Source organism: Delphinapterus leucas, chromosome 4 (genome assembly GCF_059928025.1).
Source record: "Delphinapterus leucas isolate spDelLeu-1000000601 "Yukka" chromosome 4, BTC_Dleu_Yukka2, whole genome shotgun sequence".
In the NCBI taxonomy this organism is placed as follows: Eukaryota; Metazoa; Chordata; class Mammalia; order Artiodactyla; family Monodontidae; genus Delphinapterus; species Delphinapterus leucas.
Window position 1 is genome coordinate 94,885,621 of NC_143132.1, and position 21,765 is coordinate 94,907,385.

A 21,765-nucleotide genomic window follows, 5' to 3' on the forward strand; every position below is an offset into this window, starting at 1 on the left:
TCAGTAGCCTTATATGTGCAATTTTTAAAGTTATTGATTAAAGCAAGAATTTTACCAGACCTTTTATATATAACAGATATAAAACTGATTATGTATTGGATCACTTTATGAATTTCTAAGTATGGGCCGTTCTTTTATTTTCAATTTCAGTTAACCTCATGAGGAACAGTTTCAATATATATTTCAAACCAGGATTAGTGAATATATTTTTATAGTGATTCTTCTGTGATGAAACTCTATTGCTTAAGGAAAGTCAAGTAATAAGCATTTATTGACCACCTACTATATGACTAACATTATACTGGAACCCTAGTTAGAGTGCTGAAAAAAAATTACAACCAATGGATTCTTAGTGTTGAAAAAGCCTTCCATGTGGCCAGACTGTAGCCTGGCCGGACTGCAGTCTACTCTGAAGCGTCTATGGCATGATCCACCACAGCTCAAATACATCCTCTAAGTTCTCATTAATAACAGCAAACACTTACGTACCACTTACTAGGTGCTTGGTCTTCTTCAGCTCACTGCACAGTAATTAATTTAATCCTCTCTACAACCCTATAAAGTGGATACTCAGTTTTATAGAACAGAAATCTGAGGCACAAAGAGATTGAGAAACTTGACCAAGATCAAAGCCACCCGGTGGTTGAGCTAAACTTTGAACCTAGGCAGTCCCACTGTGCATCTGTGTATTTAACGTATATTCAGGTGTTTGAGCTGGATGCTCTTGTTGTAATCCAGGAGGAAGCAGGTGAGTGTCTGAATAGAGGGAGGTGGTATGAATGAGAAAGTTGAGAGTTGAAGTGACGCACCAAAGATCAGACAGCTAATTAAAGCCAGAATCAAGATTAAATGTCTAAATGAATCTATTTGTCTTTTAGAATGTATTGTTCTGAACAGTATCTACTTGAGGGAAAAAGAGTAATCACATTGTCAAGTCAGAGCTAGGGTGACTGTATCTATCATATGATTCAAACCGGGACACTTCTGAGAGTAAAAGTGGTGTTATTAATACATGAGGCGTTCTGGTGTGATTGTGGGGCTATAACAGAAAAAGAGTACAGATGGTCACCCTACTCATAGCCACCGAAAGAGGTCCTTCTGAAATGCTCTTTGTAGAAACCACACCTCCTGGTTTCCAATCTTGAATGAAAATAATCCTGGGGGGAAGAATATATATTCAGGATTTAATTTCCAGCTGGGCCCCTTCATTATGGATGATGTTTAAGGACCAGTTCCCTACCTATCTACTCTGCCTTGGCCCACACATGACACACAAGCCACTGTAATCAATTAGTTGTTTGGAAGAAAAAGATGGGCTTCATTTATTAATACCTCTGGTGTCACCTCCATTGTCTCATGTTCGCTCATTTCTGATTGCTGCCTTATAGTTGCTCCGTTCTGCTGCTGACTGGTCTGCTGGTATAAAGTACCATGAAGAGTCCATCCATGCTGCTTACGTCTATGTGATAGAGAACAGCAAGCACTATATCTATATAGAAGTAAGTCTTGCTCGTGTCAATTGGTATGACAACCTGCCTTCCTGTAAATATCACAGAGACTGCAGGGTCCCCGAACTCAGGACCTGCTACATTAATAAGTGTATGTTGAGATGTGAAGAGGTCACCTGAATTTTGATTCCCCCAGCATACCTGACATTCACTTTGCATTTTCATTAACTCGGGACTCTAACAGGAATCCCCCAAATCCTTATTATTAAAATGTATCAATTCGTAATATTATTAGCCAGAAATATCACAACATGGAGACGTAAGTTTTGATTTGGCTTGAGTTGGAAGGTGTAAATGTGAGGCATGTGCTGCTTCAGGAGAGCACACGCAGGGGTAGGCTGTTAACATAGAGACCACTGGATGCCTCTGGTTTGGGGATGTTGGAGTGGGGAGAGGGCAGGAAAAGGAACATGGAAAAGGGAGATGTAAGAATAGCGAGGGCAAGTACCAACTTCTTCAATTCTGTGTCAACTGCCATTCATTATAAAGCTTTTTCAGTTCTCAGAGTTTGTGTGTAAAGACTAGGAGAAAACCCGTGGGTACTGGATTTAGTTTGGGAACCTTAATTGTGCTTCAAAGTAGATCTGGAGCTAGTTCAGAGCACTTGGAAAATCCTTAAAAAATAAAAAGCCGGTGACAATGGAAAGATAACTCAGAGCACATCTCTCTTCTTTATTTTAGTATTTTCTTTCCCACTGAATTTAAAAATATATATGGAGAGAGATGGGGTCACTGGGGAAAACCATTCTAGCCCTACTTTCCTTCCCCTTGAGTCCTGGCCCTATCCCCTTCCATGAAGTGACAATTAATTAAAGGAAAGTGGGAAAGAATTGGAGCTTAATTTATTTTACAGGCCTGGAGAAAGAGAAGGCTGATTAAAACTATTAGCAGGCTAAATGCAATGTGGTTTCCTGGATGGGATCATGCAACAGAAAAAGGACATTAGTGGAAAAATTAGTGAATTCTGAACGAAGTCTAGAGTTTAATAAAACTAATACTATTAGTGTTATTAATTTCAACAATTATACCAGAATAATGTAAGATGTTAATGGCTGGTTCATCTGTTACCCAGCATCCTTTTGCTTTGTCTCTTTTTAGTAGTATTAAATCAGCCTTTCTTTGTAACGCTACCACAGTACTAAATGAGGTCAGGAATGCCGTATTGACACACATGGCTGTGGACATAAACTTGGTTGAAATGCCTGTAGCCGAGGTAAGCAGTTGGCATTCACCCTGCTCCCTCCAAAAAAGGAGAAGTGAAGGATGTGAGTCTGTGTTACAGCTGCTGAGGAATGCTAAGCTTCTCTGTGATATGAATTCAGAACAAACACAGTTTGGTTGCCACTGAGATTTTGATTGTTTGATGCCCTAAAGGGAAACATATTCTCAAATGAGTTCTTGTCTTCCTCAAAGTTTGTCTTCTGGAAGCTGTTTACAGCTTTATGCACTTAAGTTTAAAAGCGTGTACAATAGTAAAAATGATAATGTGGCAAAAGGATGATAATCCTATTTTGAGTCATTGCCTATATATCACTTTACCTAAGATGATCGGCAAAGATTACTCTGTGATGATTATACTTATAAATTACAGGTGTGTTACAACTATTTGTATAGTAAACAGAGCGTGTGATATTCATAATATTTGTACCTAATTTTCAACAGTCCATAATGTAGCAGCTGAATCTTCCATACCATTATAATAATAATGTTGTACCCTGGTTTCTAAGTAACAGTTTTAAAGAATGTTGCATGAATCTATAAGCAGAAGTACTTAAAGAAAAAAAATAAAAAGATTTCTCTTTCCATCTTATTGGTTTATTTGTATAATGCAACATACTTACAAAAGAGATTTGTAACTACTTAAAATAGAAGTTCAGGAATAATAAGAGACCTAAACAAATGAGATAAGATCAAGGCAGATACTAGGAAATAGTGGAGAAAATTAGACCAGAGTTCTGCCATCTACCCTGTTCAGAAATAAACTTAGCATGAGATAGAATGTTTACCAATATGGAATTTTTAATCAGAAGCATTTATACAATATGTGAATCTGAAAAACCTGATTTCTCTATTAAGTTCAAAATGTTCCTACCATTCTAAGAATGTAACCTACAAGGAATTTGCATGATTAAATAATAATTTAGCTTTCCACTTTACTAAGATGATATAGGTAATATTGCTTAGAAATGCGTGAGACCCAGAGTGACATGAGACTTCTTTTATTCCCAGTGTCATTTACTTTCCCGAGGTGATTTTAGGAATCAGAACATGTCTGCTAGGTGAAACATTTTTAAAAAAAATATCAAAGTAGTTTTTTGTTATATACCACATTTTCCTTATATGCATGCTACTAAGATAAGAAAAACTTGTTATAAATCTCATTTATTTTGTGTAGAACCAGTTTTTCATAAGCTGCGCTGATGACAAAGTTGTGTTCAACAAGGTTGGCGATGCCATTGCTCAGAGGATACTGAAAGCTCACAGGTAAAGTTTTTGGCATTTTGGTAGGAGTTGTTACTGCAGATGTTCTTGCATTTACTGCTAAAATGACTTTTGAAAGCCCATTTTTAAAATACTATCTTTTTCTAACAGGCATGACTTTGGTTCAACTACCAGTAAGTTATTGATTCCTTAAATCTGAGTCAGTTGCTAAAAATTTTTGAGTCCATTTTTGAGGGGCTCTGAATGCTCCCAGAGCACAGTCATTTTTTCCTGGCCAGTCTCTTTCCCACGCATTAGATTTGTGATTTGATTTATTTAAAGGCAGACAGTGAGCTGTGTTCGCTTAAAACTCAAAGCAAAATAGTCATAACGTTTTTCCATGGGTTATATTTAAATTTTTTACCTTCTGTCGTATTTTTTCAGCTCATGGGATTATTTTCTTTAATAACACTTTTATTAAGATATAATTCACATACCATACAATCCACCCAAAGTGGACAATTTAGTCATTTGTAGTATATTCACAGAGTTGTGTGCAACCATCGCTGAATCAATTTTAGAACGTTTTCATCACCCCAGAAAGGAACCGCATACTTATTAGCAGTCACTACCCATTCCCCCTATTCTTAGCCCCTGGCAACCACTAATCTACTTTCTTTCTCTGTAGATTTGCCTGGTCTGGTCGTTTCATATAAATGAAATCATACAATATGTGATCTTTTGTGACTTGTTCTTTCACTTAGCTTAATGTTATAGAATGTACCAGTATTTCATTTATTTTTATTGTCAGGTAATATTTCATTATCTGGATATACTTCATATAAATGGATTTATCCATTCATCAGTTGGTGTATATTTGGGTTGTTTCTACTTTTTGGCTATTATGAATAAAGATGCTATAAACATTCTGTACTAGTTTTTATGTGAGACATGTTTTCATTACTCTAGGGTTGGAATTACTGGATCATATGGTAACTCTATGTTTAACAGTTTGAGAAACTGTCAGAATGTTTTCAAAAGTGGCAACACCATTTTACATTCCCATAATGTATGAGGGTTCCAATTTCTCTGTATCATCACAAATACTTATTATTATCTCTCTTTTTGATTATAGCGATCCTAGTAGGTGTGAAATGGTATCTCATGTGGTTTTGATTTGAATTTCCCTAATGACTAATAATGTTGAGTATTTTTTTGTTTATTGGACATTCATGTATTATCATTGTCCATTGTTTAATTAGGTTGTCTTTTTAAATTTTTATTATTTTTGCGGTACGTGGGCCTCTCACTGTTGTGGCCTCTCCCGTTGCGGAGCACAGGCTCCGGACGCGCAGGCTCAGCGGCCATGGCTCACGGGCCCAGCCGCTCCGCGGCATGTGGGATCTTCCCGGACTGGGGCATGAACCCGTGTCCCCTGCATCGGCAGGCGGACTCTCAACCACCGCGCCACCAGGGAAGCCCTAGGTTGTCTTTTTATTACTGAGTTGTAAGAGTTCTTTAGGTATTCTGGATACAAGTCATATCAGATTTATGATTTGCAAATATTTGCTCCCATTCAGTCTGTTTTCTTTTTTACTTTCTTGGTAGTGTCCTTTGAAACTCAGAAGTTTTAAATTCTGATAAAGTTCCATTTATCTTTTTTTTTTTTCCTTTATTGCTGTGCTTTGGTTTCATAGCTGAGAAACCACTGCCTAATCCAAAGTCATGAAGATTTATGCCTGTTCTCTTCTAAGAATGTTATAGTTTTAGCTCTTACATTTAGGTCTTGATTCATTTTTAGTTACTTTTTGTATACGGTGTGAGGTAGAGGTCCAACTTCATTCTTTTGCATGTGAATATACAGTTGTTCCAGCACCATTTGTTGAAAAGTCTATTCTGTCCCTAATGAATTGTCTTGACACCTGGGACTATTTCTTTTTATGGCTGATTTTAGCTCTGTAAAAACAGCAAAATAAACAAACAAACAAAATCATTACATTTTATTATCTTAATTCATTGAACATATGCAGTGGAGAATGTTAAGTACATAAGCATTTGGGGCTTAAAACATATTTTGACTTCCAGTGTCCTGTGGTACTTTAATATCTTTTTTTCACAAAATATGTGGGGAGTTTTAGACTAAGAACATTTCATAACAACAACTACCAGCATTTTATATGATTCACAGTTTATATCTACAGACTCTTACTGAATTTTCACAACTACTCTTGAAAGTAAATCATATAGTTTTGTTCTTATTATTGTTGTTGTTTCTGTACATTTTTATTTTTTTCTGCTTAATTCCTTTATCAGCATTTAAGCGAGATACCTCTGCATCTTTTAGTGGTTGGTCTGGGGATTACAATATGCATCTTTTTTTTTTTTTTGTCCCCATTTTTAAAGTTAAACTGAGTTGAAAGAGTTAGTGTGACTTGTCTGGGCCACTAACAGCAAAAGGCAAAAACAGCTTTGAAGCAAGGTCTTTGGACTTCGGACCCAATGCCTCCCACACCATGTAGCTCCAATGCATTGACAGTTAGGATTAGAGACCACTTCAGTGTTGCCCCAAATTGAAGCAAGTAGGTTGGGCCTTTATAACCTCCTCCTCCCATTGACTGGTCTTTGGATGTAGGCTGACTTCAGGAAATGGGCATGGCCTTGGGTGAGGCAGGCCCCTTTGGCCTCTGGAGGGCAGTTCCTGGAGAAAGGCTTCACTGTGAGTGAGCAGCCAGTGGCCAGCTCTCTCAGCAGCTGGGGGAATGGCTGTCTTGATCCCACAGTGAGGGCCTTTGGGCAGCAAGGCACAATACTCACCCATCCTGCGGGCTGTACAGTGTTTCTCACCCCTTCCCATGCATCAAAATCACCACTTTACAAACACACAGAGGGCTGGACTCAACTCCAGGCTTGCTGGATCAGAATTTTCTGGAGGAGGGCCCAAGTACCTGTATTTTATAATATTCCACAGGCGCTGCCAGGATTATATAGTACTCATCTAGAACAGCGTATATGGCCATAAATATGAATGAATGATGGTCTGTGTTTTTACAAGTGACCTTTATTCTTTGCCTTCTCATATGCTTTTTTTAAGAAAGTCACCAAGGACTGTTTCTGAGATGACTTCAAAGCAGTCTTGTTTCCAGTTAAACACATACGTACACACAGAGATTCCTTGCATCCTTTCCAGTCTCCAGTCTCCCAATTTTCTGGGTCAATTTATGTCTCATTTACAAAATTGCATTATATTTCTGACAACTCTTGCATTTTATTGATGTAGGAGCGGCCCCTTTATAAAGCACATTTGACAAAAAAGAAAAATAATGTTTTCATGAAATTGAAATGTCACAAAAATACATTAAATTGACAAGTGAGCTCGTTGGGCTGAGCAGTGAGTCATGAACTTGGGAACTTTGACAGCTGATTAGGAGAGTAGGATGAATCTCAACTTCACTCCTTCCAGTTATTGACTTGTTAGTACGTGGTTTAGTAAGTATCTGTAAGATTTGTTTTTAAGTGTTCAGGAGCCTGAACGCATATTTTCCTTTAGCATATTAATTTGTCTTTTAGTATCTGGACTTCTTCTAAAATCATAGCACTTTAAGGCCGGAAGGAATGTTAAGATATTTTCTGATTGAACATTTCCCAGTGACCCTGGGATCCACAGCAAGAGAGCATGGTAAGGTAGCATCTGTTGCAGATTTTATCTCATGCTTAGAAGTTCACAGAGCACCTTAAAGGGTGGCCATTTCAAGCTCACTTTGTAGAAACTGGGAGATGAGTTCGTCAAATTTCAAATTAACTGTGTGTCATTTAGCTTTGATCTCTCAATAATCTCACTTGCTTTGATAGTCACATTTTAAAGTGGTATGTATATTACACATTCAAACTTAGTGGATACACACACATATCCTGGAAACCTATTTTACATTTTCCCCCTCCTCTGTATCTCCACATTATCGTTTATCTCCTGTGTTAATTCCAAACTGTAAAATATATTTTCATTGAATAATTTCAAATCTGTGAGCTTGTATTCTTAGGAAAAAGGTAAAGGTAGAATTAAAAAGCTCATCTTGCAGGCTGCCTACAGTGGCTCCCCTTCTTCTCACTGAGGGCCGTCGTGTGCCATCCTCAAGCTTACCCCTCTCTCTTCCTTTCACTCTTCTGCTCTCTACTCTTCTGAAACTCAGCACTTCCCTGCCAGAGTCATGTGCCTAGCAACAAGTATAACTTTGGTTGTTGGAAAAAGAATAGAATAGAGCACAAAGCAGATGGAGGGAAATGACAGTCAGCGTTCGGCCAGCCTGACCAAGGAACACAGACTCTCTTCCAGGACCCTCCTACCCTAGAGAGATTGGCGTCTTTAAATTGCCAACTTCTCTCGACTGGGCTGAGCCTTTACTTTTCTGCCAGTGCTGGAATCTGGTCCCACCCCAGTTCCCTAAAGTGAGTTCTCTGCTTCCCTCACTTTCTCCTCATTCTTTCTCAGCAGCTGTAATTTTTTTTAATTAAATTTTATTGGAGTATAACTGATTTACAGTGTTGTGTTAGTTCCTGCTGCACAGCAAAGTGAGTCAGTTATACATATATCCACTCTTTTTTAGATTCTGTTCCCATATAGGTCATTACAGAGTACTGAGTAGAGTTCCCTGTGCTATACAGTAGGTTCTTATTAGTTATTTTGTATATAGTAGTGTGTATATGTCAATCCCAGTTTCCCACTTTATCTTTCCCCCACTTTGCCCCTTGGTAATCATAAGTTTGTTTTCTACATCTGTGACTCTATTTCTATTTTGTAAATAGGTTCTTTTGTACCATTTTTTTAGATTCCACACATAAGCAATATCATAAGATATTGTCTTTGACTTACTTTACTCAGTATGCCAATCTCTAGGTCCATCCATGTCACTGCAAATGGCATTATTTCATTCTTTTTTATGGCTGAGTAATATTCCATTGTATATATGTACCACATCTTCTTTATCCATTCTTCCATCAATGGACATTTAGGTTGCTTCCTGGCTATTGTAAATAGTGCTGCAGTGAACATTGGGGTACATGTATCTTTTTGAATTATGGTTCTCTCAGGGTATATGCCCAGGAGTGGGATTGCTGGATCATATGGTGGCTCTATTTTTAGTTTTTTAAGGAACCTCCATACTGTTCTCCATAGTGGCTGCACCAATTTACATTCTCACTGGCAGTGTAGGAGGCTTCCCTTTTCTCCACACCCTCTCCAGCATCCATAATTCTTTACAGAAACAGGCCAAGCCTCCATGATCTGATTCATGACCTAGAGCCTCAGAATACTGTTCACCCCAAGCTGAACTAAAAATAACTGTGGGAATCTCTGCAGAAAACAAAAGGCCTGCTCTAAAAAAGTAGAACTGTCTTCGAGTTGAGCCCAGCCCCCAACCCACTGGAGGCCTATCTTTGACAACTCAAATAGGACTAGAGATCAGGGTGAAGAAATCATAATCCACAGTCTAGAATTGACTGCCTTATACCATGTTTGAATAAGCCAAAACGTAGAGTGTAACCAGATGGTCCAAGTAGAAAACATTTTAAAACAGTGTGCCATGAATGTACGGTTTCTGAGGATGAAACCATTTTTGCTTATGGAAACTTGACATGCATAATTTTGCTGCCCTGCTAAAAAGTTTGGAGGGAGAGAGTGCATTTTGCACTGTCATCACCACAGGTTTGACACATGCAATGAAATTAGGCAGTTGATTTAATGCTTCTGTATTTTAATATTAAACTGCACTGGAAAATACACAATTCAACTGCCTTGGAAAATACACAGTTTTGAAAATTGCTCAAACTCTTCATGCTTCCTATGACCGTAGAACAGTGCCAGATAGTGCTTGCAGTTTGCGCATGAGTGATGGTATGAGGGGCCTCCTCTGGGGAATCTGAAATTAATTGGGAACCAGATGTCTGGAGATCTGAGTTCTTCCCAACTCTGTGTCTACAGGTATGTGACCTTTTGAATCTATCATTTTTGCCTTTCTGGCACTCTGTTTTTTCACCAACAAAGAGAATCATAATATCTGCCCTACCTATCTCACATGAATAGATGTGAAAGCAATTTGAAAACCGTAAAGCACCAGTTCATGTAAGAAATTATGTTATTTCCAGGAAATTCATCATCTGGAAATACGCTAGCTCATGGTAAATTCTAGCAGGGACAAAGAACCACAATATCAAATCAACTGTTTAGAAATTAATATTTATGTTAGAAACAAGTGTTTTAAGTAAAGAGGTGTTTAATGTGCCTCATTTTAAATTGTTAGATGGCTATTGCTGGATAAGGGCAACTTGCTTTGATTGGATTACATCTTCCCCCAAAATATAAAGTAAAATAAAATAAAATAAAATATAAATATAAAATATAAAATAAAATAAAATAAAATGTATTCTGAAACATAATGTGTGTTCAGTTTTGCTTTGCTTTGTTTAAATTTAGGCACTGTTGATGATTCTTTGAAGCTTTCCAATTGAAATCACTGGTTGTTAATCGACTCATAATGTTATCAGATCGTTTTTGAGGCATTCCACATCCAAGGTGCTTTTTATGCATTCCTTCATTTAATTCTCACATCAGCCTTATGAAGTGGATGCATAATGATTTCCATTCTACAGATGAGGCAGCTGAGGCCAAGTGCAATTATGGTAACTTGCCCACATCATGCAGCTCTTGAGGAGTAGGACTGTGACTCAGACCACATCTGCAGGACTTAAACTTGTGCTCTTTACCTTGTGCTACCTTTGTAGCTCAGCTACAAAGCTTCCCTCATTTCAAGGGAAGTAGAAGCGCTCTAATGTTAAGCCTGCAAGAAATCTAGAAGAGGTACTTTATTTAAAAATTTTTAAATCAAATAAACATTTTCTTTTTTTAAAGTAATTGCTTGATAAAAATTTCTTAGGTTTAGGGCTTCCCTGGTGGCGCAGTGGTTGAGAGTCCGCCTGCCGATGCAGGGGACACGGGTTCGTGCCCCTGTCCGGGAGGATCCCACATGCCGCGGAGCGGCTGGGCCCGTGAACCATGGCCGCTGAGCCTGCGCGTCCGGAGCCTGTGCTCCGCAACGGGAGAGGCCACGGCAGTGAGAGGCCCGCGTACCGCAAAAAAAAAAAAAAAATTCTTAATTTTAAAGAAAAATCTACATCCTATAATTACCACATCCTATAACTTGTGTACCAAGTTGAAAGGACATGTTGGGTATATTTCAGAATCACTGTCTTAATGAAATTTAAGCTGCAGTTATAATAAAAGAAGAAAAATATGAAAATTAAGTATGCCAATGGCTGGTTTCACATTTTATCTTGTGGGATAATCTCCAAGCTCTATGAAATTCATGGAGAAGAGGTTACATTAGGGCAGAGATGACAGATCATGGCAGGAGAACTTTTGATTTAGATCATTTAATTGCTTTTATTTGATTCCCAAAATTATAAAAATGATAATCTCAGCAGATAGAGAGTAAAGATTAGTACTGGTCAGAGGCCAGAAATCATTTTGAGTCTGAGCATGTGCCCTGGCAGAGAGATGAAGGAAGGGAGAGACTCTTTTAAAAATGAAAATGAAAACGGCTGGGCTATTGTGGGAACAGTTTAATAAGAGGTTTTGTAGAATCTTATTTAAGGGACACTGAGGGACATGCCTGCCAAAGGTTATCAAGTCCAGAGTGAAGTCTAAGTCACACATGCTGGGCTAACCCTGAACATTCTTACATTTAAAAGCTTGCCGTTTTCAAAAGATAACCAATGAAAAAAATTATGTGTGTGTGTTTTTGTGTGCGCACACAATATGTAATGTCATAATCTATAAAAATCTCACATATGATATGCAAAGTCAGTGCTAAATAGAACCAGCATTTCTAGTGGACTAACAATGATTTTCACCAACTCCTTCATTTACAGATGAGAAAACTGAAGCCCAGAAAGGTTTACTGCTTTTAAAAAGATTTGCCAAACACAAAATAAAATGGGCTATGTCCCAAACCACTGAGAAGATACAGATCCAATTCTCCCATAACTGATACCACTATAGAATAAAATTCTCTCCACAAAAAAGAAAACCAACCACTAATCCCCAACCACAACTCTTCTTGCTTCTGGCGGCGCTCACTGCTGCAAAATCTACAACGAGAAGATTTATACCAGCTCCTGAAGTTTATGGCAATGAAACATGATCTATAAATCTCAAATTCTCAAAAAATAAAGCATCTTGTCACTGGAGAAACACAGTGAGCTCCTTTGGGGCCTTCTTATAGATCCTGAGACCCCACTCTGAGCAGAAGACCCCTGACTACCCACCATGCTGGGGAAGGAGGAGGGGTTCTTCTGGAGAGAACAAGGCGGGAAGTTAGAGGAAAACCACTGCTAAGACCCATTTACGTTGGTGAACTAGGACTTGTTTGTTTTTTTGGTTTTTTGTTTTTTGCGGTACGCGAGCCTCTCACTGTTGTGGCCTCTCCCGTTGCGGAGCACAGGCTCTGGACGCGCAGGCTCAGCGGCTGTGGCTCACGGGCCCAGCCGCTCCACGGCATGGGGTATCCTCCCGGACCGGGGCACGAACCCATGTCCCCTGCATCGTCAGGCGGACTCTCAACCACTGTGCCACCAGGGAAGCCCCTAGGACTTGTTTTTAAAGGGACAAAGCAGCAGTTCAGCAAATCACAAAAATTGAAAATATTAAAGATCCCACATTCTCATCACCTAAACAATTTACTTTTTGTTTTCCTATTTTCTTTTTGGTCCATATTAATATGCAGACATATTTTCTGAGTTGTAATTTATTTCCTTTTCCTGTAACTCACTTGGATTTCTGTCTCAAGTCCCTTTTCCACACAATAGAAGGAAATTTAGTTTAGTCACTTCCTGATAAATGTGGCCAAATCCAGTGATTTCTCATTTCTGCTCTGTATTCAGTCCGTCTGGGTGCTCCCTGGTCTTTCCTCCCCTCCCCCACCCTTGGTATAGACGCTAAGGGGCCCTGGATCTTTGGGAAGGGGCTTCTAGCGCTCAGTGTCGATCTGTCAAGCCTGTTCTGGCATCTGCTTCCTGTAACCTGGGGTCCTCAAGCCTTCTCCTTTAAAACCTGCCTTTCTGTCCCTTCTCCTCTACTGCTGCCAGTAGAGGGTCCCTGCACTGAGTCTGACTCTTATTTCTTCTTCTTTTTTTTTTAATTTATTTTTTGGGGCACGCTGCGCAGCCTGTGGGATCTTAGTTCCCTGACCAGGGATCGAACCCATGCCCCCTGCAGTGGAAGCGCGGATTCTTAACCACCGGACCACCAGGGGAGTTCCTCTTATTTCTTTATACTCCCATCTCAGCTCAAAGGATCTCTCCTCAGTTCCCTAAATCTAAGAAGCTGACATCTTTGTGCCCTGGTTCCTCGGTGAGAGCGCCGTCCTAGGAACAACGCCTGCTTCATATCTCCAGTCACAGAGAGGGGGAATTTAACATATTTAAGGGGAAAAATTATTTAATATTTCATAGTATCAGCCTGCCACATCTATAATTGTCTTGTAATTGTAACTTTGCATTAGGGCCATTTTAACACACTACCAGAAGTACTTTGCTAGTAAGTCATAGTGGTCATTTTAGTAAGAAGTTACATCCATTGAGTGACTATAACATAATTTAGTTAATCATCCCCCCATTATTGGACATTTCCAATTTTTATCTATTATACGTAACACCGCTGTAAGAGTTAGTGGATTTTGAAAGAAAAACTTATTTTAACAAAAAGCCTGAGCATGCAATTTTATAAAATTGTTCTGAACTAAAGTGGATGGAGCAGTTGCCTGCATGATGGCCTGGTGCCCACTAGCTCTTCTCTTGCTTTTAAGATCATAAATAATTCTGCACATTAGGGGCTCAGGTTCTTGCCCTATGCTGACTGCTATCATTTGCACCACCTCAGCATTGTGAGGATGCAGTGTTTTGGAAGAGGTTAGAATCCTCGGTGGCCAAGAGCTGTTATTTTCTGGGGACCGGATCAAGGAAGGAGACTGGACAGGTTAGCACATAGAATTTTCTCTTCATTGGCTTAAACTTAGCTACAACTTTATGGTTTGAAATTCCAGAGCCCTTTTCTTTTCTATAGCAGTGAAAATCTAAGTCATTTATGCTAATTTGCTGAACACAGTTTAAAAATTTCATCATTTAGGAAATTCAAGAACTGCATTGTGTTAAAAAAATAAAAATAGGGCTTCCCTGGTGGCGCAGTGGTTGAGAGTCCACCTGCCGATGCAGGGGACGCGGGTTCGTGCCCCGGTCCGGGAAGATCCCACATGCCGTGGAGCAGCTAGGCCCGTGAGCCATGGCCGCTGAGCCTGCGCATCCAGAGCCTGTGCTCCGCAATGGGAGAGGCCACAACAGTGAGAGGCCCGTGTACTGCAAAAAATAAAAAAAATTTTTTAAAAAATAAATAATAAAGCAAGGATTTTGATATAGATCTAACCAAGAACAAGAAAATGTGAATATTCTGATTTCTACAAACTAAATTTGCAAATATGCTTTATCTAAAGATACAAGATTTTTATAGAACATTTCCCAGTGTCTACATTTTGAAGTCATTTTTGCTTTTATAAAACACATGGGCAAAAGGTAACCATCTTTTCCAAACAGAATTACAAACACTTGGTGTTCAAGACCAGCAATACTGCTTCTAATAAATGTGAGAGATGACTTATGTGGGTTGGCACACATAGCAAAATAGGCATTTTGGGGTAGCAAAAAATTAGAAACAGTTGAATGCCCAGCAATAGAGAACTGGTTAAAATATTATGGCATGGATTTGGAATACTGTCGCTATTAATTAAAAAATGGGCATCTCTCTAAGTACAGTTATCAAAGAATTTCCAGGATGCACTGATAAATTACAAAAAAAAAAATAACGTTCAGAAAAGTGTTTACAGTATTCTAACATTTGTGTAGAAGGAGAGAATACATATATATGCTTATAAATTCATAGACTATTTCTGAAAGAACATGAAAGGTAATACAAATTGCCCATAGGGAGGGGAAACAAAGGCTGGGGACAAAGGAGTGAAAAAGAAGTTTTTTCATCATATAATCTTCCACCTCTGAAGGTTTGCACTGAGAACATATATTATCCATTTGAAAATGTAATTTTTTTTGGTGGTTCCTCAAAAAGCTAAACATAGAATAACTGTATGACCCAGCAACACCATTCCTGGGTATATACCCAAAATAACTGAAAACAGGGACTCAGATACTATATGCCCGTGCCCACTGCAGCATTATTCACAATAGCTAAAAGTGGAAACATTGCAAGTGTCCACCAACAGATGACTGGGTAAACCAAATGTGGTCTATATATATAACAGAATATTATTCAGCCATAGGAAGGAAGGAGATTCTGACCCATCCTACACCATGGATGAATCTTAAGGATATTATGTTAAGTGAAATAAGTCAGCCGCAAAAAGACAAATATTGTTTGATTCCACTTAGCTGAAATATCTAGACCAGGCAAATTCCTAGAGACAGAAAGTAGATTAGAGGTTACCAGAGGTTGCAGGGAGGGGAAATGGGAAGTTACTGCTTAATTATCACAGTTTGTTTGGGCTCATGAAAAAGTTTTGGAAATAGAGATCATGATGGTTCACAACATGTGAAGGTAATTGTTAACACTGAACAGTACATTTAAAAATGGTGAAAATGGTGAATTTTATGTTTCATATATTTTACCACAGTAAAAAAAATTCAAATAAGATGTAATCTAATTTAAAGAAAAACATCCTGTTTAACCTCTTGTCTACCAGAGGCTTCCCAGAAACAAACATTCTTCCAACCTGACCCCATCCTCCCAAAGCAAATAGTACCAAGTGCATACTGAGTGCAAAGGTCCTCTGTTGGGCACTGCCCAAAACAGAAAGATATGTGGACGCACGTTCAAAAGGGCTTATCACATAGCCTAGCCTAGCGGAGGTACCTGTCACTGTTGTGTAAAGCAAAAAAGATGCTGAGTAGGCGTCCCAACCATGTGTAGCGGGAGTGCGGAGGCAGGAGCAAACCAATTTTCACTGGCACATCCAGGATGGCTTGATGGAAGGAGCTGGTTATCAGCTCCTCTCTGCGAGGCAGAGAAGGGCATCCAGGCTCAGGGGGCAGATGAGTTAGGTTGACTAACCTGCCTTACTGGGGGTGCACCTCTGAGCGCAGGGCAGTGGTGTCCAGTCACTGGAGTGGGGGCCTGGGAGGACCAGAGCGAAGGTGATTCTGTAAAGGCAGTTGAAGCCAGATGGTGTCAATTTTCAACTGTAAAATTCGTTTGGACTTTTAAATACCGGCTGTGAGGAAATAGCTTAGGCATTCTTTCTGTTCTTCCCACTATCCTGTTTACTATCTAGGAATGTGAGCTTCGTACCCTTATTTGACAGAGAACTTTAACCATTTATATATTTTTTAAAAATGTTTTTTTTCCAACTCAAACTGTGTTTGCCATCTAGCGATTAATCCATGCCATTACAACACCCTGGTTCAGATTCCTCATTTCTCAGCACTGCGGTTAAAGCTCATAGGCCTCCAGACTCCGTTCTGTTGGCCGTGGCTTCTGTCTCAAACTGCACTTTCCCCGTGCCCTGATATGTACAGTATGTTGGCATCAGAGACCTCAGTAATGAAATCTGATCCCTCTGAGAGTAGTAATAATATTCACCTGAAAGAAAAATGTAGCTGTTTAGAAGACAATGCACCTTAGAAATTAAGTATTATGAAAAGTTTAAGTAGGTTCCGATTTGAAAATTAACCCGTAGCAGCATCTTCGTGTGAATGCAGACTTCTCACATAAACTGGCGAGATTCTGACCATAAGGGATACCACAGTCATCTCCAGACTTTCTCTTCTTCCTGTGTGTTTTCTAGGGATAAGGATATTAACAGTCTAGCCTCCAAAGAGGCGATACCTATTTGAACATAATTCTCCAAATTTCTGACTTTCTGAATGCTGGTCAAAGTTAGGAGCCACACCTTCTGCTTCTGTTTCTTTTCTTTCAAAAGCTGTTGTTAATCAGTTGGGACAGCAGACCAAGAAATATTGTGTTACGTCTACAGGAGATTTAAAACTCAACATCAGTCATTCAAAATTCTTGACAGGCCCAGGGTAACATTTTGCATCTGAAGCAGAGTTTTCAGAGATGAATCAGAGTTTCTAAACAATGTGGATTTCTGCATTGGTAAATATACTGGGTTCAATATCTTTTTTTGCCCCTGAGATTTAGGCTGTGGGAGCTCATTTACTCAGTAATTACTAACTGAATGCCTACTATTTGCTGGACTCTGAGCTCGGTACTGTGGCTATAACTTGTTATACATAAAACAGTTAGGATAACGTCTTTTTCGAAACTTTATTATAACTCCTCCACCTCCCATGGGATCCAAGCAAGGCTTTTTTACAGTGAATTTTGTCCTAGGAAGGATTGTGCTACAGAGAGATCGTGGGTACAATTCCCACTTTACTGCCAAGTTCAGCTTACTTTTCAGGTTGTTATGAACAGTTTCTGGCCTTTAATCTAACAGCATCCCCTTCCCTGCCAAAGCCTGGAACGTGAGAGAATGTATTGTAGGAAGCCATTCACTCAATCTCCAAAACCATGTGAACTGCCTGACTGTCATTTTTAACTGTTACTGTGTCTTTTTCTGTGTGTATGTGCAACTCTTTCCATCTGACTTTTGCAGGGAAAGCCAGAGATACCGGGTTTATGTTGTGATACCACTTCTGCCAGGTTTTGAAGGAGACATTTCAACCGGTGGAGGAAATGCTCTACAGGCAATAATGCACTTCAACTACAGGTGCCAAAGTTCTAAAATCCTCTGTTTACAGCTTTCAATCAGTTATGCATGTAAGCTGGCGAAAGCAATGGAAATGTTTCTCCTCATCTATTCAGTGGAGCATTGAACAGATGGACACTTTGCTTTATTTTACTTTTGAATCTTGGCCTGTTTACTAGTTGATAAAATTCAAATAGAGCCTAAAATCATAAATGGTAGGCCTAGGACACATGACACATATAAAAGAACTAAAATATTAGTGTCTCTTTTATACTCATTGCCTATCACATATATAGAGTGCTTGTCTCCATTTATGAGGTGTATATATACACACAATATATATGAATATAAAAAAGACTAATATTTTTGTTCTTTTAATATATATTAATATATTATAAATGCAGACAAGGACTTTATATAGATACAGATATGATCTTTAAAAATTATCTTTAGGCCACCAAATAGTTTTGAGCTTTCCATATTCTTTGCAGTAAGTAGATGAAAGAAAAAAATTAAATGCTTAAAATGGTATGATCTGCACATATTGGTTTATGATTTTTCTAGGCAGCAATCCTTCAACAAGGTTGGTAATAATAGTCTCTGCCAGTAAGTGAAGCGTGAAGGTCCTTTCCTGTCTCCTGGAATTTTAATTGTTTTCCCTACCATCACTTTGTTAAAATTTTAGGGAATGTGGTAAGTCCTGTTCTCAATATTCTAAAAAGCAGAGTTTCCATATTCACGCAAAAAGGCACATGAGACTTCAGACTTGGCCAGTGGAAGATTATGAGGGGGGGTTGAGAGGTGCTAGCTGGTGGGCGGGTGTAGAGAGGTGCTGTAGCAAGTGATGGAAAGGCCCCCCTGACGTTCTTTTTGGGTCGCTTAGCTGAGAAGAGGTCAATGGACAGACCTGGCATGAATCCAGCTCCCAATTATAAGCTCTGTGACCTGAAGCACAAAAGAGCCCTACTCAGGATCACACTTAATAAGTCAAAGCAAGGACTAGCGCCTGGATATTTTCTTTTAATATCCCCTGTTCGTCAGAACCACCTGTAGTTTCCCACCTTTCTAATCAAATTCTTTTGTGGGGGAGGGACAAATGAAGTCTTGCCCCAAACCCCCAGTGTGTAAAGCAGATAAGGGTTCAGGGCCTTGGTCAAATTGGGGCCGGGGGCTTAGACGCCCTCTTGCTTGAGTCCCCCTCCCTAGAGGCACCTCCTCAAGATCCAAGGTCCTCCAGGCACAGTTTGAGCGCACCACTGTGGTGGAAATCTTTTTTTTTTAATCCTCTTGCTTCTTTCCGACTTTTTAAGCTTGTATCTTTCTGTCTGCCAGGGTTTCAAGTGAGGCGTTTTGTTTCATCTGGGGTAATTTTGCCTCATTACAGTATGAGAAAACTTTAACTGTGCTTTGGTCTATACACTTGGATTGAAGATTTGCCCATTTCTAATATTATCTGATTTATAACATGGCAAACAAAGCTTTTCAAGTATTTAAGGCACTTAATGTTTTAAATATTTAAGGCAATAATGTTTAATTGGATTTTATCCACTTCATTTGCCATGCTAACATTATTTTTGGAATATTATCGATTGTAATTATTTTCTGTAACTATTTTCTTGGGTGTGAACCAACTGAATGAAATAACATGCTTCGCTTTTGTTCAGCAACCAAAACTATAACCTTTTATTATGCAAAAAATCTCTATTTTCTGGCATCATCTTTAATAATATCAGCATTTCCCAGGCATAACTGTACTTTTAATTACTTTCACAGAGCAAAGTAGATGGAACGTAGAATTTTTTGTCTTGTCGGTCTTTATAATTCATCGACTATTATCGGAGTCTTGAGAAGCAAAATCATTATTAGAGACACCTATTTGAGACTATATTTTTCACTTTTAAGGGGTTTTCTGACTTTACAGAGACAGCTCAGGTATAATAGTTTCCTTAATTCCAGAGTTACTCTGCTAAGTTTGCCCTTTTCACCTCTGAAAGTAATATGATTCTGTAAGTATTCTTATCTATTGTGGCATTCTAAGTTTATCTTTGCAGTCGCCACATTTTCTAAGTGGGAAAGCTCATTCATAACCCATCTTTTAAAAATAGCATCTCTTTCTGAAATCTGAGATCAATTTTATAACTTTTCCATTTACGCACTTCAAAATAACTTGTCCCATCGATAACATTACAGAAGTGACATTCATATGTTTTTTTGGCTTTTAAAAAATCTATGTAGCATCTTCTCATAAAAGCACTTGCTCTATTTTTACTTGGATTAGGACTCTACCCCACAGATATTGCAATTGAAACCTTTGAAACCTCTATAATTATTTCTTTCCTTTACATATGTTCAGAACCATGTGCAGAGGAGAAAATTCCATCCTTGGACAATTAAAAGCAGAGCGTAAGTAACTGCTTTTCTTTTCCTCCATGATTGTTTTTGGTGACATATCAGTGATTATTAATGTTTTCACAGTGTGGTTATAGGACTCTTCACAAAAGGTAGCCCACAAAATGCTTAACAGAAATAAATTACTTATTCTCATTAAATTGTCCAAACAGATGTTCAAATGAAGACATCACAGCATGAGCTGCATAGGTGATAAAAATGAGAGTATGTTTACAATTTTTTATAATTTATTTTTATTTATTTATAATAATTGTTTTGATAAGAGGTGGGATTTGTAAGGCACTTCAGAATGACCCCACATGTATCTTCTCCTGCGATCCTTCACCACGGTCCTGGGAAGTAAGCAGGAAGGTGTCATCCCTGCTTTAAAGATGAGGACACAGTCAGCATGTATATACGTGGCCTCCTACAGATGTAGAAGTCCCAGGGTTCTCACACACTGTCATATTTAGGGAGGAAAACTAATTATATAACCATTTTAACACCATAACACTTGACTAAATCTTCGAGGGTATTATACTGGAGGTAAGTAAATAAGAAAAAAACCCACAGTAATACCTTTTACTCCTGAAATTCTTCACATTTTCAAAGGCACTTTCTCAGATATCTTAATTGATCCTTCCACATAGTTCTTACCTACAGTACATTGTAATTGTGGGTTTACTTACCTATATCTCTGTGAACTGACTCTAAGTTTAGCACATAGTAGGTACTCAATCATCTTTTATACCCTGAACAGTAGGTACAGAAAATTCCACAAGAACTAAGCTGAAGAAAGAACCCAAATTGTCTGACCTCCAGTTCATATCGGATTAAGATTGTGAAAATTTGTAGGTCACATTAAAAAGACTAGATTGTTATCCAGAAAAAGACAAGGTGTGGTGTTGGATGCCTCTGATCACTGATTGAACTCATCAAAGTGGTGTTTATATCAAAGGTCACTGACTGATGGTAGGTGAGAGAAAATGGTGCCTTGGGAATGGATAGAAAGGTTATGTATGGATAAAACTGTGAAGGAGCATTTGAGGGGATGTGGGAGCAGAAGAGTAAGGGAAGGGTCAGATAATCCTAAGAGTTTCAACCCAACTCAACAGGAGGGTGGGGCTGCCACAGGAAGGTCTGAAGAGTCAGGAGGAGCCACCGCAATCATATGATGCTATGTGGTATGGCGTTCACATATGCTATACACCTCAAATGAGGTTTTTGAAAATTTTATTTTACACTGAGAGCCTCCTAAACGTGGTGCACTGGGTGATGTATCAGAACGTGGGGAGAAAAAAATTAGGCCTTCCATGTATGTATATTTTTCCTCAAAAATAAAGAATTAGGACATTAGCAGGAATGGTATAGTAAGGATCCCCCCAAATCCACTCCTACATAAGAGCAACAAAAACACTAACAAAAATCAACTTTTTCAGCACTCTGGAAATTAACCAAGGGCATGTAACAATCTGTTTATTCAAGAAAGACAGCAGAGAGCTTCCCTGGTGGCGCAGTGGTTGAGAGTCCGCCTGCCGATGCAGGGGACAGGGGTTCGTGCCCCGGTCCGGGAAGATCCCACATGCCGCGGAGCGGCTGGGCCCGTGAGCCATGGCCGCTGAGCCTGAGCGTCCGGAGCCTGTGCT

At 39.0% G+C, this 21,765-nt stretch overlaps 1 protein-coding gene across 27 annotated transcripts in view; it reads left to right on the plus strand.

Annotated features, from left to right (window-relative positions):
* PLD1 (phospholipase D1) overlaps positions 1-21,765 on the plus strand; it is a 204,044-nt gene that overhangs the window by 147,885 nt on the left and 34,394 nt on the right. For 24 of the 27 annotated variants that reach the window (XM_089910859.1, XM_022572192.3, XM_089910869.1 and 21 more), the window contains 4 exons: positions 1,389-1,499; positions 3,904-3,992; positions 17,639-17,752; positions 20,085-20,134. In XM_089910859.1, coding sequence (XP_089766985.1) covers positions 1,389-1,499; positions 3,904-3,992; positions 17,639-17,752; positions 20,085-20,134 — 364 coding nt within the window. The remainder of the gene's footprint in view (positions 1-1,388; positions 1,500-3,903; positions 3,993-17,638; positions 17,753-20,084; positions 20,135-21,765) is intronic. The other 3 variants (XM_089910846.1, XM_089910856.1, XM_089910844.1) reach the window with 2 other exon arrangements.